The 12,699-nt window shown below is 41.2% G+C and overlaps 1 protein-coding gene across 31 annotated transcripts in view; it reads left to right on the top strand.

The window, feature by feature from the left end:
• Positions 1-12,699, top strand: part of Plekha5 (pleckstrin homology domain containing A5) — a 164,253-nt gene that overhangs the window by 90,375 nt on the left and 61,179 nt on the right. For all 31 annotated transcript variants that reach the window (XM_087904002.1, XM_087903998.1, XM_087904006.1 and 28 more), the window contains 5 exons: positions 4,684-4,767; positions 5,547-5,667; positions 6,298-6,402; positions 7,295-7,367; positions 11,582-11,682. In XM_087904002.1, the coding sequence (XP_087760128.1) occupies positions 4,684-4,767; positions 5,547-5,667; positions 6,298-6,402; positions 7,295-7,367; positions 11,582-11,682 (484 nt within the window). The remainder of the gene's footprint in view (positions 1-4,683; positions 4,768-5,546; positions 5,668-6,297; positions 6,403-7,294; positions 7,368-11,581; positions 11,683-12,699) is intronic.

Genomic DNA, 12,699 nt, shown 5'->3' with positions numbered 1-12,699 from the left:
CCTCACTGTGCAGCCCTGTTTTGCTTTCACTAAATCAAATCCTTTCTCTCTGCCTTGAGATGATTCATAGGTCATGTGGACTCACGTCTTAGCCTAACGAGACAAACAAGATCTTTGGGGCAGTTTTCTAAAACATATACTTTTTTTTTTTCTTAATGGTTGTATTTCCAGCTTTGTTGCCAGTTACATTAAAACACCATCGCCCAATAAGCTTAGAGTCTATCATTACAAAGATCACATTAGCTGTTATTGGCAGCGTGGTAGCAATGGTTTCACTATCTGCTGTAGTCACTGGGGTTAGCCACATACTGTAGTTTGGATGCTGGGCATCTCTCAGAGGCCCATTTAGGCTTGATCCCTAGAGTCGCCCTATTGGGAGGTAGGACATTTCAGGAGCTCCTTAGGTCCTTGGGAGCATGCTTCCACAAAGGGACCCTGCCGGGCCCTTGGGGGGGGGATATAGAGCTTACTCAGCAGGGCTCTCACCGTGAATGTCCTGCCTGAAAGACTCTAAGCTTTGGAAGCAGTCAGTTAATTAGTTGAATCACCAAAGTTTTCTCTTAATTAACAATCTAAGATAGTTTGTTATAGTCACCGAATCCGACTAGCACACTATGAAATAAATTGTTTTTCTTAAGTCAACAAAAGCAAATGATTCTACAGGGAAGTTATAGTACTAAAAATAGCCAGAATGTAGTTATTGGCCAAAATATTAAAACATTATTGAGACCATGAGGCAAGCCTCAAGAAATCTTATGTTGTGATTAAATCATCTTCCTGACCTTCCCAAAACTTCCGAAAGGATGGAACTGGCCAGTTTGCCTTTTTTTTTTTCCCTTGGAGAGCATGCAGTATTTATAGTCTGCTAGCGGGAGTCTTTTCTTTACCCCACGTGGAAAGCTGCTGTATCCGAGAAGCCTTGCGCTTCCCTTCTCCTTCCGAGATTAATTTCCTCCGTATGGGCTGCAGAATAGCCTTTAGACTTGATGGGACTGTGTGGACTTATGACAGTGCATTATTTCTGCTGCTGCTGCTGCTGCTGCTGAGTTAGGTGTGGACTTTGCTCTATTTGCCTGACAGAACTCTAGAGAAGAAAGGCTGTGGCGCATTGCCTAACCCGAAAAGTAAATGCCAAGAAAAACTGCACTCTGGACTGTTACAGTCTGTATTGATGGTACGGGGACACTGTGGTCAGTTTGAGCCCAATAGGGAACCACGTAAAAAGGAGAAGGTAAACAATAAGGATGAAGAACCTAGGGACCTCATGCAGGCTCCCTACCACTCAGACACCCATCCCATAAAATTCTGTCTTTTAATTTGGGAAACAGTCCTTACCCATACATACTTGTTTAAAAGAAGTCATTGTGTACTAACTTGTGTGGGGTTTATATCTGCCCCTCTTGGTTGGTTTCTGCACTCTAAAGAACTGTAATGTATGGCCCTCACTTGCTAACAGGCTTTAGAAAAAGGTTTTTCATTTGTCAGTGGTCTGAAGGGTAAGAGTGCTTCTTCAGTAATTCTGGCTTGTATCGTTTTAGAAACTAGAAATTTGCTGGGCAGTGGTGGTGCACGCCTTTATTTCCAGTACTTGGGAAACAGAGGCAAGCAGATCTCTGAGTTCAAGGCCAGCCTGGTCTTCAGAGTGAGTTCTAGGACAGCTAGGATAGTTACACAAAGAAACCATGTTTTGAAAATCTGAAAGAGAGAAAGAAAAAGGACAGGAGAAATTCAGCATGCAGTTATTAGCAGAAAAAACTTTATCTCATCCCATAATTTTATTAGCGTTTATAACTGAAGTATATGATTTTTCATAGGAATGTCCATGTCATTCTGTTGTGTCTAGAGAAATGCAGGATAGTGAAGAAATGCTTCCCTCCCTCGACACAGGGGCCTTTCAGGGGTGCCTTGATGTGGACCACTCTCCTGCACATGATAAAATGTTTAGCATACTATAGACTCCACCTCTACCCAGTAGATTCCGGTGACAGTTTCCAGTTAGAACATGCAGAAGATGTCTGCTAGTAAATAGACACGCACACACAGACACGCGCGCGCACGCTGCCGCCCACCATGACCACCCTTCCACCCCTGATGATGTTCTACAAATAGAGATGTTCTAGAGGGAAAGAGGAGAGTAGGAAGCACCTGCCATCATTGTCTTTAAGTGCTTCTTTCCAACCTTGCTGCAGTGAATTTCAAGACCAGAGGGAACTCATTAGTTCCACAACTATAAGTGTGGTTTTTTTCAAGACTTAATTTTTTTTTAACGTAAGGCTTTTGCTGGTTGGTAGGAAATTTCACATCATGCACCCCGATCACACCCCGCTCCCAGTCCTCCCAGGCCTTTCTCTCCCCAAACTTATGAGTCCCCTCCCTCACAAAGAAAAGAGAGAGAGAAAGGGGAAGTCCAATTTGTGTTGCCCACATACTCAGTGGAACATGGTCAAACTCCCAGTGGCCAGCCCCTTAAAGAAAACTGAGTCCCTCATCAGAGACTATCAACTGTGGAAAGCTATACTTCAGCATCTTTGTCAAAATTTGGGAGTTTCTGTCTAGGCTGTTACTGTGGGGGACACGGGTAGAGTGAGGTAGGGTAGGGGTTGTCCCAGAAGTGTTCTATGTCCTTCTTTCTCAACTGTGAGTCAAGACTTGAATTTTATCCCCATTTGTAAAGCTTCTCTTAGAAACACAAATTTGCATTTAAAAAACATAGAAAAATATATCTTTTCCACTTTCTCTTTTCATTCATGGAGAGTATCAGATCTTTTGACAAGTTTAGTTTTGCTTTTGAGTGGTGCCTCTGGCTCAAGCTGAAAGCCTGGAGCATGCTCCACTGTGGAGCATGCACATGTTCCACTCCTGAGCTTCAGCAGCAGCCCAGAATCTAAACGTGTCGAGCCTGAGAAAAAGGCTGGGTGCTGAGAGCATTTGTTCTGTGTGCATGAGGACCCAAGTTCCCATAGCAGAGCGTGCACACATACTGGGTGTGGCAGAGCATGCCGGTAACCCCAACTTTGGGAGGCAGAGAAAGACAGATTCCATCGCAGGGCAGGCACAAGACGCTAGAAGTCCTACCTACATGCATACACATGGCCATGCACAGCATCACACGCATGCGTGCACGCGCACACGTGCACACACACAATTAGGCTGTGGCAAGTCCAGAGTTTGTGGAGTAAATGGGTTAGAAGCAATAGTGACACAGGAATAAAGGTGAAATCTCATGGAACTGACAATACAGTCTTATAAGTTAGGAAAGGCAGAGGCTGCTGTAATATGAGTTTTGCCTTTGAAAGGGAATACAGTTTGCTTGAGGAAGTGGGCATTGCTGGGCGGGCTTCAGCATATGAGTTACTGGCAGGTGTTAGAGTGATTGTCTGGAACGGAACGTGAAGTTGTATCTTTAAGTATGGTGTGTTTCATAAATACCCCATGAACTAGAAGCAACTGGTGGGCATTGGGATGCGTGCAGATGTTTGTCTTATCAGATTTGGTGGCTTTTTTCTGCATTCATAGGGGTTTTCCACAGATTAAAAAAGAATAGTGTTTTTCCACAGATTTAAAAACAAAATGTGTAAGCAAACACAAGATTTGTGCTGTGCTCAGTTCATTCTATAATGTATGAAGCTCCTTGGATGACATTGCCAGACACATTACAGTAGAACCAAGGATATTCTTGGTCTGATTTTGAGCCTTTGAAAGTAAAATCAAGACCAAACCATACTTAGTGAGCTGTGGGAAAGAATGGCAAATACAGTGTGAACATGTGGTTTGCAGAGAAGCAGGAGACACATTTGGTAGAACCGAGGAGAAGAATCTTTATGTTCTCTGCCTCTCTGAAATCGGGATCGGTTACCCCTCCTTTGTACCAAAGACAGTGCTCAAGAGCCATAGCTGGAGACCAACTACCTCTCACAAGGCCAAGTGGGCACCCATTAAAGAATTCTGTATATTAACACAGAAGGGGAGTAAGAGAGGGTGGAGCTGGTGAGTGTGACCAGAATGTAATATATACATATGTGAAGCTGTTAAAGAATAAGTTGATTTAGGGCTGGAGAGATGGCTCAGTGGTTAAGAGCATTGCCTGCTCTTCCTTAGGTCCTGAGTTCAATTCCCGGCAACCGCATGGTGGCTCACAACCATCTGTAATGAGGTCTGGTGCCCTCTTCTGGCCTGCAGACATACACACAGACAGAATATTGTATACATAATAAATAAATAAATATTTAAAAAATAAATAAATAAATAAATAAATAAAGAATAAGTTGATTTAAACATACGCTTTATTCTTAGCTTTATGAGAGCTTAGTGTACTGATGCCCCTGCAGTGTTTGTTCTCTGAAATGCGCCAAACTTGGGCCCGATTTAAAGGAGACTGACAGATGCTCATTCTTTCTGTTTGTGGCTCATCTGAGAAGTATAAGATACGATGGTAGCTGGCCTAGTCAGCGGCACTGTGTTTATGAAATACTGAGGAAACTACTCTGAGGTCTCAGACTTCACGGTGCTGTACCTGTGCTCCGCACTCACCCGCGGCACCCCGCAGTAAGCCGAGAGAGCTCTGTTTGCTCAGTGACTTCAGTGTCAGAGTTCTGATGTACGTGTTTTGCTGTAAACTATTAGAAAAATGTTTATGATTGTAGAAGTATCCCACATAATTCATCTTTTCTTTTATTCTTTCAGCCACAATGAAAGGAAAGTGACCTGCAAGCATCCAGTCACAGGACAGCCATCCCAGGATAATTGTATCTTTGTTGTGAACGACCAGTAAGTGAAGAATGTCATGGAATGCTGTCCTTGGAGTGGGGTTTCGTGGGATTGCTGTGACCCATGTATGACACATGTATGACGCATGTATGACCCAGCGCTGTTAACAGCTTTCTTTATCTGGACATATGCGGTCAGATAAAACAGTGTAAGCTGTTTACTGTCGCAGAGAAACATGATCTCACTTTTTTTCCTGAGGAATGTAATTTTAGAAGCTCTTTCATGAGAACTTAAATTCTGGCTCTCAGCTCTGGAGCTCAGGGTACCAGGTAAAGAAATGTGCAAACTTGGTCTTTTGGCCTGAGTTGAGCTGTTTTCTCACCTTCAGTCTGGGTTGTAGTAATTAACCATTTTATATCAACTTTTTTGGGGGGGGGCACATCTCCCCCACCATTTCCTACATTATATGCCATAAAGCTGTTCAGCTATTAGTCATTTATAACATTAGAATAGTTAACATTGTAGTTTGTGTGTGTGCACGTGCAGATGCATGGAATTGAGTCCACAGCCTTGCGCATGTCAGTCACGTGGCTCAAACCCTTGCACTGATTTTTTTTTTAAATTTTTCTATTGGATGGCCAAGGCTATCTGCAGTGATGCCTATTTAAATGTAGTTCTGATTTATGATGAGCTAGAAGTAGAAGTGTTGGTGTAAAGTGGTGATAGCTGAAGTACAGCTTTATGGTAACTAGTGTCAAGCTGTTGAAAAGCAGGCCGCCTTTCTAAGTTGGGAGGCCTTGCTGTGGCGCTAGTCGGCTGCAGCACGGGTGTCTTTTCAGGACTGTTGCGGCCATGACATCTGAAGAAAAGAAGGAGCGACCCATAAGTATGATAAATGAAGCTTCCAATTACAACATGGCTTCAGACTATGCTGTGCATCCCATGAGCCCTGTGGGCAGAGTAAGTTAACCTGCTTATTGTTCATTTGTTAGAAGTATCAGTTTGTAGCTATTGCTACTACTCATTGTAGACTTAAAATTGGAATTAGAGGATGATAATTACATTTTTATTATTGCATGGTACTAATTATAATAGTAGTAATTGGCATAAAGAATAGCTTCAAATATAAATTAACAAAATTTTAGAGGCCTGCATATCTTGTAGCTACTGAGTAGAGATATTCAGTAATTTTGTAAACATTGTGGATGTTTGTATGAGGAAATGACCCCTCTGCTCAATTAACTAAACTTTTTTATATTCATTCTTTATTTTTGTAAGTATAAATTTACCATCTGTATTTCAGATTTAACTGTTTTTTGAAATTCGTATTTCTTTATAGTAAGAAGTATTTCAGATTATTAAATTTTGAATCAATTAAACTTTTAAGGACAAAATTAATGCAGTAACCTAGAAATTACATTTCTTTATGTACCGTTCTTATACTTGAAATAAGTCTGCAAAAGTAGAATTATAATTTTTCCTCCAAATACAGAGAAATCTGAAAAAAAAAGATGAAAATTATAAATGTAGAGAAAACCTTAAAACTCCAACCCTTCACACTATATGTTCTGCCCTCTTTCTCCTGTTTAGACGTCACGGGCCTCCAAAAAGGTTCATAATTTTGGGAAAAGGTCCAATTCAATTAAGAGGAATCCGAACGCCCCTGTGGTGAGGCGCGGCTGGCTGTACAAGCAGGTACTTATCTCTGCTCTCCGATAGGGTTAAAGCGCTACTGTCTTTAAAATTTTTGTGGTTCTCCTTCTGATTTGAAGAAAGATCCAAAGGACAAGCATGCCCCCTTGGGCTTTTGGTTCTTCCTCCATTTTAAAGATAAACATTTTACATTTAGGATGTTTTTTCTACCCGTATTTCATCTCTATCATTTTAAGATCACTGTTAGATTAGCAGGAAATATATTAAGAAGTATTAATGCAGACATCTAAACAGGTGTCTAGCATTTTGAGGGCATCCAGTTTTCCCCAGTGTTCTTGCTTATTGAATGTGGGAAAGTACTTTTTATTAAGAGTTTGCTCTCCTTTGAAGCTGGTAGTCTTATGAAGTAGATCACTTAGCATTACCTACAGGGACACAGTCTCTTGCAGGATGAGCAAAACCTAACCATGGATGGAAGAATATTTACTTACTAAATTTGCCTCCCTTACTCTCGCCTCACAAGCTCACGTGTTCAGAAGAGTGAGTTTCAGGTGGCATCGGCCTACTCTTTTTTTATATGACAGCATTACTCTTCAGAGAACAGTCAGCTTACGACCATTTAATTAACATAATACAAGTCCCTGGAAATTTTCCTTAGTCAGAATATAAAAAATTTATATATTTATGAAGGACCTTGTGACTTTCATACATATAAGCATTGTGATCAAATCAAGGGCAGCATGTCTGCATTCTCAAATATCATCCATCCTTTCTCTGTGGTAGAAATATTCTTTCTGGCCTTTTGAAACATGCTAGAGTCACCTGACTGTGCAAGTAACAGATCAGAACTTTCTGATAGGCCTTTGAATTAGGTTATGTTACATGCATATCAAAATGTATATCAGGAGTATCTTCAATCTGTTGTTTAATGCAGGACAGTACCGGCATGAAGCTGTGGAAGAAACGCTGGTTTGTGCTTTCTGACCTTTGCCTGTTTTATTACAGAGGTGAGTTCATCAGCTGCTTGAGTATTTTAGTCCATAGCTGCAGTGTGCACTAAGCAGTAGTGTCTTAAAAGACAGGAATGCTTTTGCTGTTTACAGATGATGTCGAGAAAACCTTTCTTCACCAAGCCAAGGTTCAGAGTCCCTAGAGTATGGCAGAAGACAGAGCAGGGCTGTAAGCAGAGTGGAAACAGGGTCTCACAGCGTGGCCCTGGCTGGAGCTCACAGTGTAGACCAGCCTAGCCTTGCGATCACCGAGCTCCACCTGCCTCTGCCTCTTGAGTGCTGCCGTTATTGGTGTGTGCTACCAAACCTGGCTGAAGGCTGCTGTGATTTTGGTCTGCTTCCTGTGTTCTGATTTGTTTTGTGCAAAGAGCTTAAGAATAGTCTGCCACCCTGTCTTTGAATACGGCACCTAGAGATAAAGTCTTTGTTTGGGTACTTGTTTTTGGAGCTGGCATATCACACTGTACACACTGTACACCTGGAACCAGTGAACCTCCCTCAGCCTCCTAGCTTCTGGGATTATAGACATGACCATCACTGCTAGCTAAGGCTTTTATATATGTTAATTTTGTGAGCTCTAGCTGTGGATTTATAGACTGCCCATATCTGTGATTTTATCCAACTTAGTGTAAAAATGATAAATATGCATTATTGATATAAATGTGTGTGTACATTTATGTATACATGTATTTGGGTTGCTTGTTTTTGTTTTTTTGAGACAGGCTAACAGTCCAGGCTACCCTTGAACTTGAACTTCCTTCCTCAGCCAGAGTGCTGAAAAATCAATGGTCATTTTCTTCCAACATGGACAAGGTCATATGAAAGACACAAGCAGACTCTTTATATTATCATTAAAAACCTGCAGGGGTTACTGGGAAAATACACCCCTTCATTCTCCTTGATGGATATGGAAGATTCCTTCTGGTTTTTCTCATTAGGAAATTATTAAAACAAGCTCTCATAGTGTTTTTTTTTTTTTTCTCAGTGTTACCTCGAATTCTTGAGTTCAAGCAACCCATCCACCTCCACCTCCCAAATAGCTGGGACGTGGGCAGGCTTGTGCTACCTGTTAGGAATATTCATAAGAGCCTCTCTGCCAACACAGATAATTCCAATTAGATCAGATTAGAGCAAATCTGATGTTCTCTTTCTGGATGGCAGCCTAAATAGCCTGTGGGAGTGGCCCTGACCCTCCCCAGGGAGGGGTTCGTGCTTGGCAGGCTTTCCTGGAGGTAGAGCCCGGACTAAGGTGACTCCCAGGGGGAGAAGGCTTCCCCGCCGGGTATTACATTCCATACTCTTTGTTTAAAGGTAGCAATGAGCTGAGGTGATGCTTATGACCAACATTTTAGGCTCTTTTTGGATAAAGGGCATTGGCTCAAGTTCAGCTACTTCCTGCTGGCATGGGATGGTATGGGGGAGGGGAAAGCGTATGGTATGGGAGTTGGTGAGCTCATGTTCATCCTGGAGTCCTCAGGCAGCAGCTTTTTGAGGGAGATGAGAAGGCAGGTAGTTAGGAGAAAAAAAAAATATTGTTATTATTGGCCCTATAAATGGGAAGAGTCATTAACTCTCAGAAGTGCCCTGGTATACAGGTGAGGCTCAGGTGTATCAGATACAACCAGATTTTAGTTGGCAGGTGTCCTTGATCCAGGAGAGTTGGTACCTATGATGAAGTCCCAGGAACTGGTGCAGGTGTTGGCATTGTCTGGAGAACACTTTATCTTGACCCAGACAACAGGAGTGACCTGTAAAATATGCTTGAAACTGGTTGGGGTTAAAATAGGCTCTGAAGACTGTTAGATTTTTGATAAGGCAGTAGCACTTTTTTCAGGAACCTGTAGATATCTGTCATAGCAAAAGGCTATTGCTTTTAGGATACACCTGAAACCTGTTAAATCCTGGACTTTGACGCCTGCTAAAGAGGCACACCTGTCTGTATTTTAGCAGGAAACTTAACAAATAAAGTAATGAGCTGCCAATATGTTTAGCTGTCAAATGCCATTAGACAGATCTGGGAGGGATAAATGAGCAGATAAGGGGTAGCTTTTTAGCTATGCAGGCAACCCCAAATTTCTCCATGTCCTTGGAGAACATCAGTCTTAGAAGCAGTGCTTGCCATTAGCTGTTGTGTATAAGAGGCCCAAAGATTTTTTTTTTCCCCATGGCGGGAAGATTTGGTCTCCGTCTTGGCAGGATGAGAAAATCGATTCCCTGGGTGAAGCATTCAGGAAGCTGAAGAGGTGGAAGGCCGCTTTTTGCTGTGAGTGGCTTTGCCAAACCCAAAGACAAAGCCTGGAGGTGGAAGGTCTTTTGCAACCATTCATCTTCTTGGAGTAGCTATAGGGTGCTGCCAAAGCAGGTGTGTCTCTGTGTTAGAAGCTCTTTTGTTAAATGCCATACTCTCAGATCTGTAGAGGTATTTGAGAGTTTGCTGCTCCAGTCTGTCTGGCAGCTCCTCCTCCTCCTTCCCAGCATTCCCTTAGTCTAATTCAGCTCCTAACAATATTCTGTCTAGCTATATGCCAGTCAGCTTTTTTATCTTTATGAGTGTAAAGTTTTACGCCTACTTATCATAACTAAGGAAAACAGTAAGTCTGATTATTCAGTCTTTAATAAAAACTCTAGAAGGGTGCAATATTACTTAGCAATAGGGATATCTGGCTGCCTGAACAGTCATCAAAAGTTCTTCTGTAATGTTGGGGCATCTATCTTTGGTCTACAGGCCTAGTATATCTGACAGATGTTTTTGAGAAGCAGGGAATTTCAAAAGAAGGATTGTCCTACCTTACCTTGGCAAAGTTTGGCAGCCACTTTTTAAACAAAAAAATTCTTCTGGTCTTCTGGTCCAGTTTGAACAGTAACTGTCAGCAATCGAGACAAGGATAGTCTCTTTGCCCAGGTGATTAGCTTTTGCCATAAAGAAAGCAAACTCCACACAGAGGTTCTTCAATGCCCATCATCCTCTTTTGAAGCATATTGGTGCTGTCAGGAGCACACATCTCACTGTCATGAAAAACTTTAGGTTATTAAATATTTTAAATGCCATATTTTGTAGGTCTTTGAAGTGTTTGAAGACCATATATATCTATCTAAATATATGTTTAGTCTTGAAAACATACCTAATATGACTACAAGTTTGATTACTATTGATAACTAACTATAGATTTGATTACTGTAGATGACTAACCTGTTTTTAAATTATTCATTACATTTTTAAATCGGTTACATAAACACAATAAAGATAAAGATTAGACTATTTTCTCTAACTTTGCCAAATACAAATGGACTGAATATTGTAACTAATTCTTACTTGATAACTGTCTTTGGGGTGTGTGTGTGTGTGTGTAATTTTACTATGTTAAGGCTAAAACCTTCCTTTTTAAGTAGACAAAAAGAGGAAATGCTGTGGAACAATCTCTGTACACTGTAAATATGTGTTGCTCTTATTGTTAATAAAACACTGATTGGCCTATAACTAGAAAGGATTTGGGGGCAGAGAGAATGGTAGGAAGAAGAAGGCTGAAGTTGGAGAGGTTGTAAGGCAGACACAGAAGAAGCAACCTTGGAAGTTCATAGCTGAGGTAATGAACCTTGGGATGGCACATAAGAGTAGTAGAAATGGGTTGATGTAAGTTGTATAAAGCTGGCTGGAGACAAGCCTACGCTATCAGTTGAGCATTTATAATCAATAAGTCTCTGTATGGTTGTTTGGGAAGCAGCTGGTGTGACAGAAAAGTCCACCTACACTTGAGTTGATCAGCTGGATGCATGGCTTCATGAACTTGTCTGGTGGATCCATAACAGTGACAGTGTGTATCAGGCTTCTCAGACATCTCCAAACAACAAGCTCTTTGTGGGAGATGAATGTTCAATCGTTTTCCTCAGTGTGGTTTATGTGCTTGCTTTATAGGTCTGTTGCTCAATACATCAGCTTCACTATGTGTCTTAGCTACTAGTAAAGGCAAACCTGAAGCTCCATAGCTTTTAATCTATACAAGTTTTATGGCATATTGGAAATACTTTTTCATGTCAACATATCATCTTAACATATTTTTGTACACGGTTCCACCTCTAGGTGCCAGTCCAGGGAGGATGGGAAGCAACATGAGCAACTAGAGCTATGGGATGGAAGGTGGGAGGTAGGACACAGGGCCAGTGGTGAAATTCCCAAAGAACAAAAATTCTAATAAAACTTAACTTGTGTTTAGATGAGAAGGAAGAGGGGATTCTGGGAAGCATTCTGCTGCCTAGTTTTCAGATAGCCATGCTTACCTCTGAAGACCACATCAATCGCAAGTTTGCATTTAAGGTAAGGAAAGGAGCATGCTGCTTTACCCTGTGAAACTAACAGACAGTTGCTGGGGCTGGAGAGATGGCTCAGCTGTTAAAGGCTAGGCTCATAACAAAAAAGAAAGGAAGGAAGGACGGAAGAAAGAAAAGAAAAGAAAGAAAACAGGAGAAAAAATTAGAACAGATGCTGAGTCATAAACTATTGTAAAGGAAGAGCTTCCTGGTAGTAATGTTTACATTTAAAGTTTATTGGTGGTGGTTCACAATTATCTGTAACTCCAGTTCCAAGGGACCCAACACTTTTTTCTGACACAGACATGCCTGCAGGCAAATACTTATGCACATAAAATAAAATTTTTAAAAAAGCTTATTGGTTAGTGATGGTACAGCCATGCCAGGGAATACTGTCATTGTAGGAAACACACACTAACATAGCCCAGGCTGTGTTTTCAAATGTTTCTCTACAGAACAAGCATGACAGAGCAAACATGGTGGAAGACTATGGCTAGATATTCTAGTGGTCATTGTTCTCTCAGTTACTATTTGAATTTCGTAAGATGGACTATATGGGAAGAGCATTGGAGAAGAGTCTCTTCAACATGACGTATTTACAGATTTGTTCACTAGTCTCAAAGACGATCTCAAATGCATAATGGTCATTGCCCATCTTTAGTGACCAGCCACCTGGGTCCCTGCGGAAGCCATCATTCATCCACTCATCTTGTGTTATTGCCACTGTGAAAGTAAACTTTAATGCTATTGCAGTTGCGAATTTTTGTTTTACAAAAATGCAGTCTTTGCTTTAGGGTTATGGTTAAAATAAATTTCAGAAGTGACTCATCTTGGGTTTGAGGTTTGTTTTGTTTTATTTTTTCCTGGTTATATATATTTTTAATAACTGTAACAAATTTTAATGTGGAAATTTTGTTTTTAGGGTAAAGGTGCAGGGGCTAGACAGATTGCTCAGAGGTTAAGAGCATTGGCAACTTTTCCAGAGGTCCTGAGTTCAATTCCCAGCAACTGCATGGTGACTCAC

This window comes from Myodes glareolus, chromosome 3 (genome assembly GCF_982192425.1).
Source record: "Myodes glareolus chromosome 3, mMyoGla1.1, whole genome shotgun sequence".
Taxonomy (NCBI): domain Eukaryota; kingdom Metazoa; phylum Chordata; class Mammalia; order Rodentia; family Cricetidae; genus Myodes; species Myodes glareolus.
Note: the sequence above shows the minus strand (reverse complement) of the source record. Positions and strands in the feature narration are given on the sequence as shown.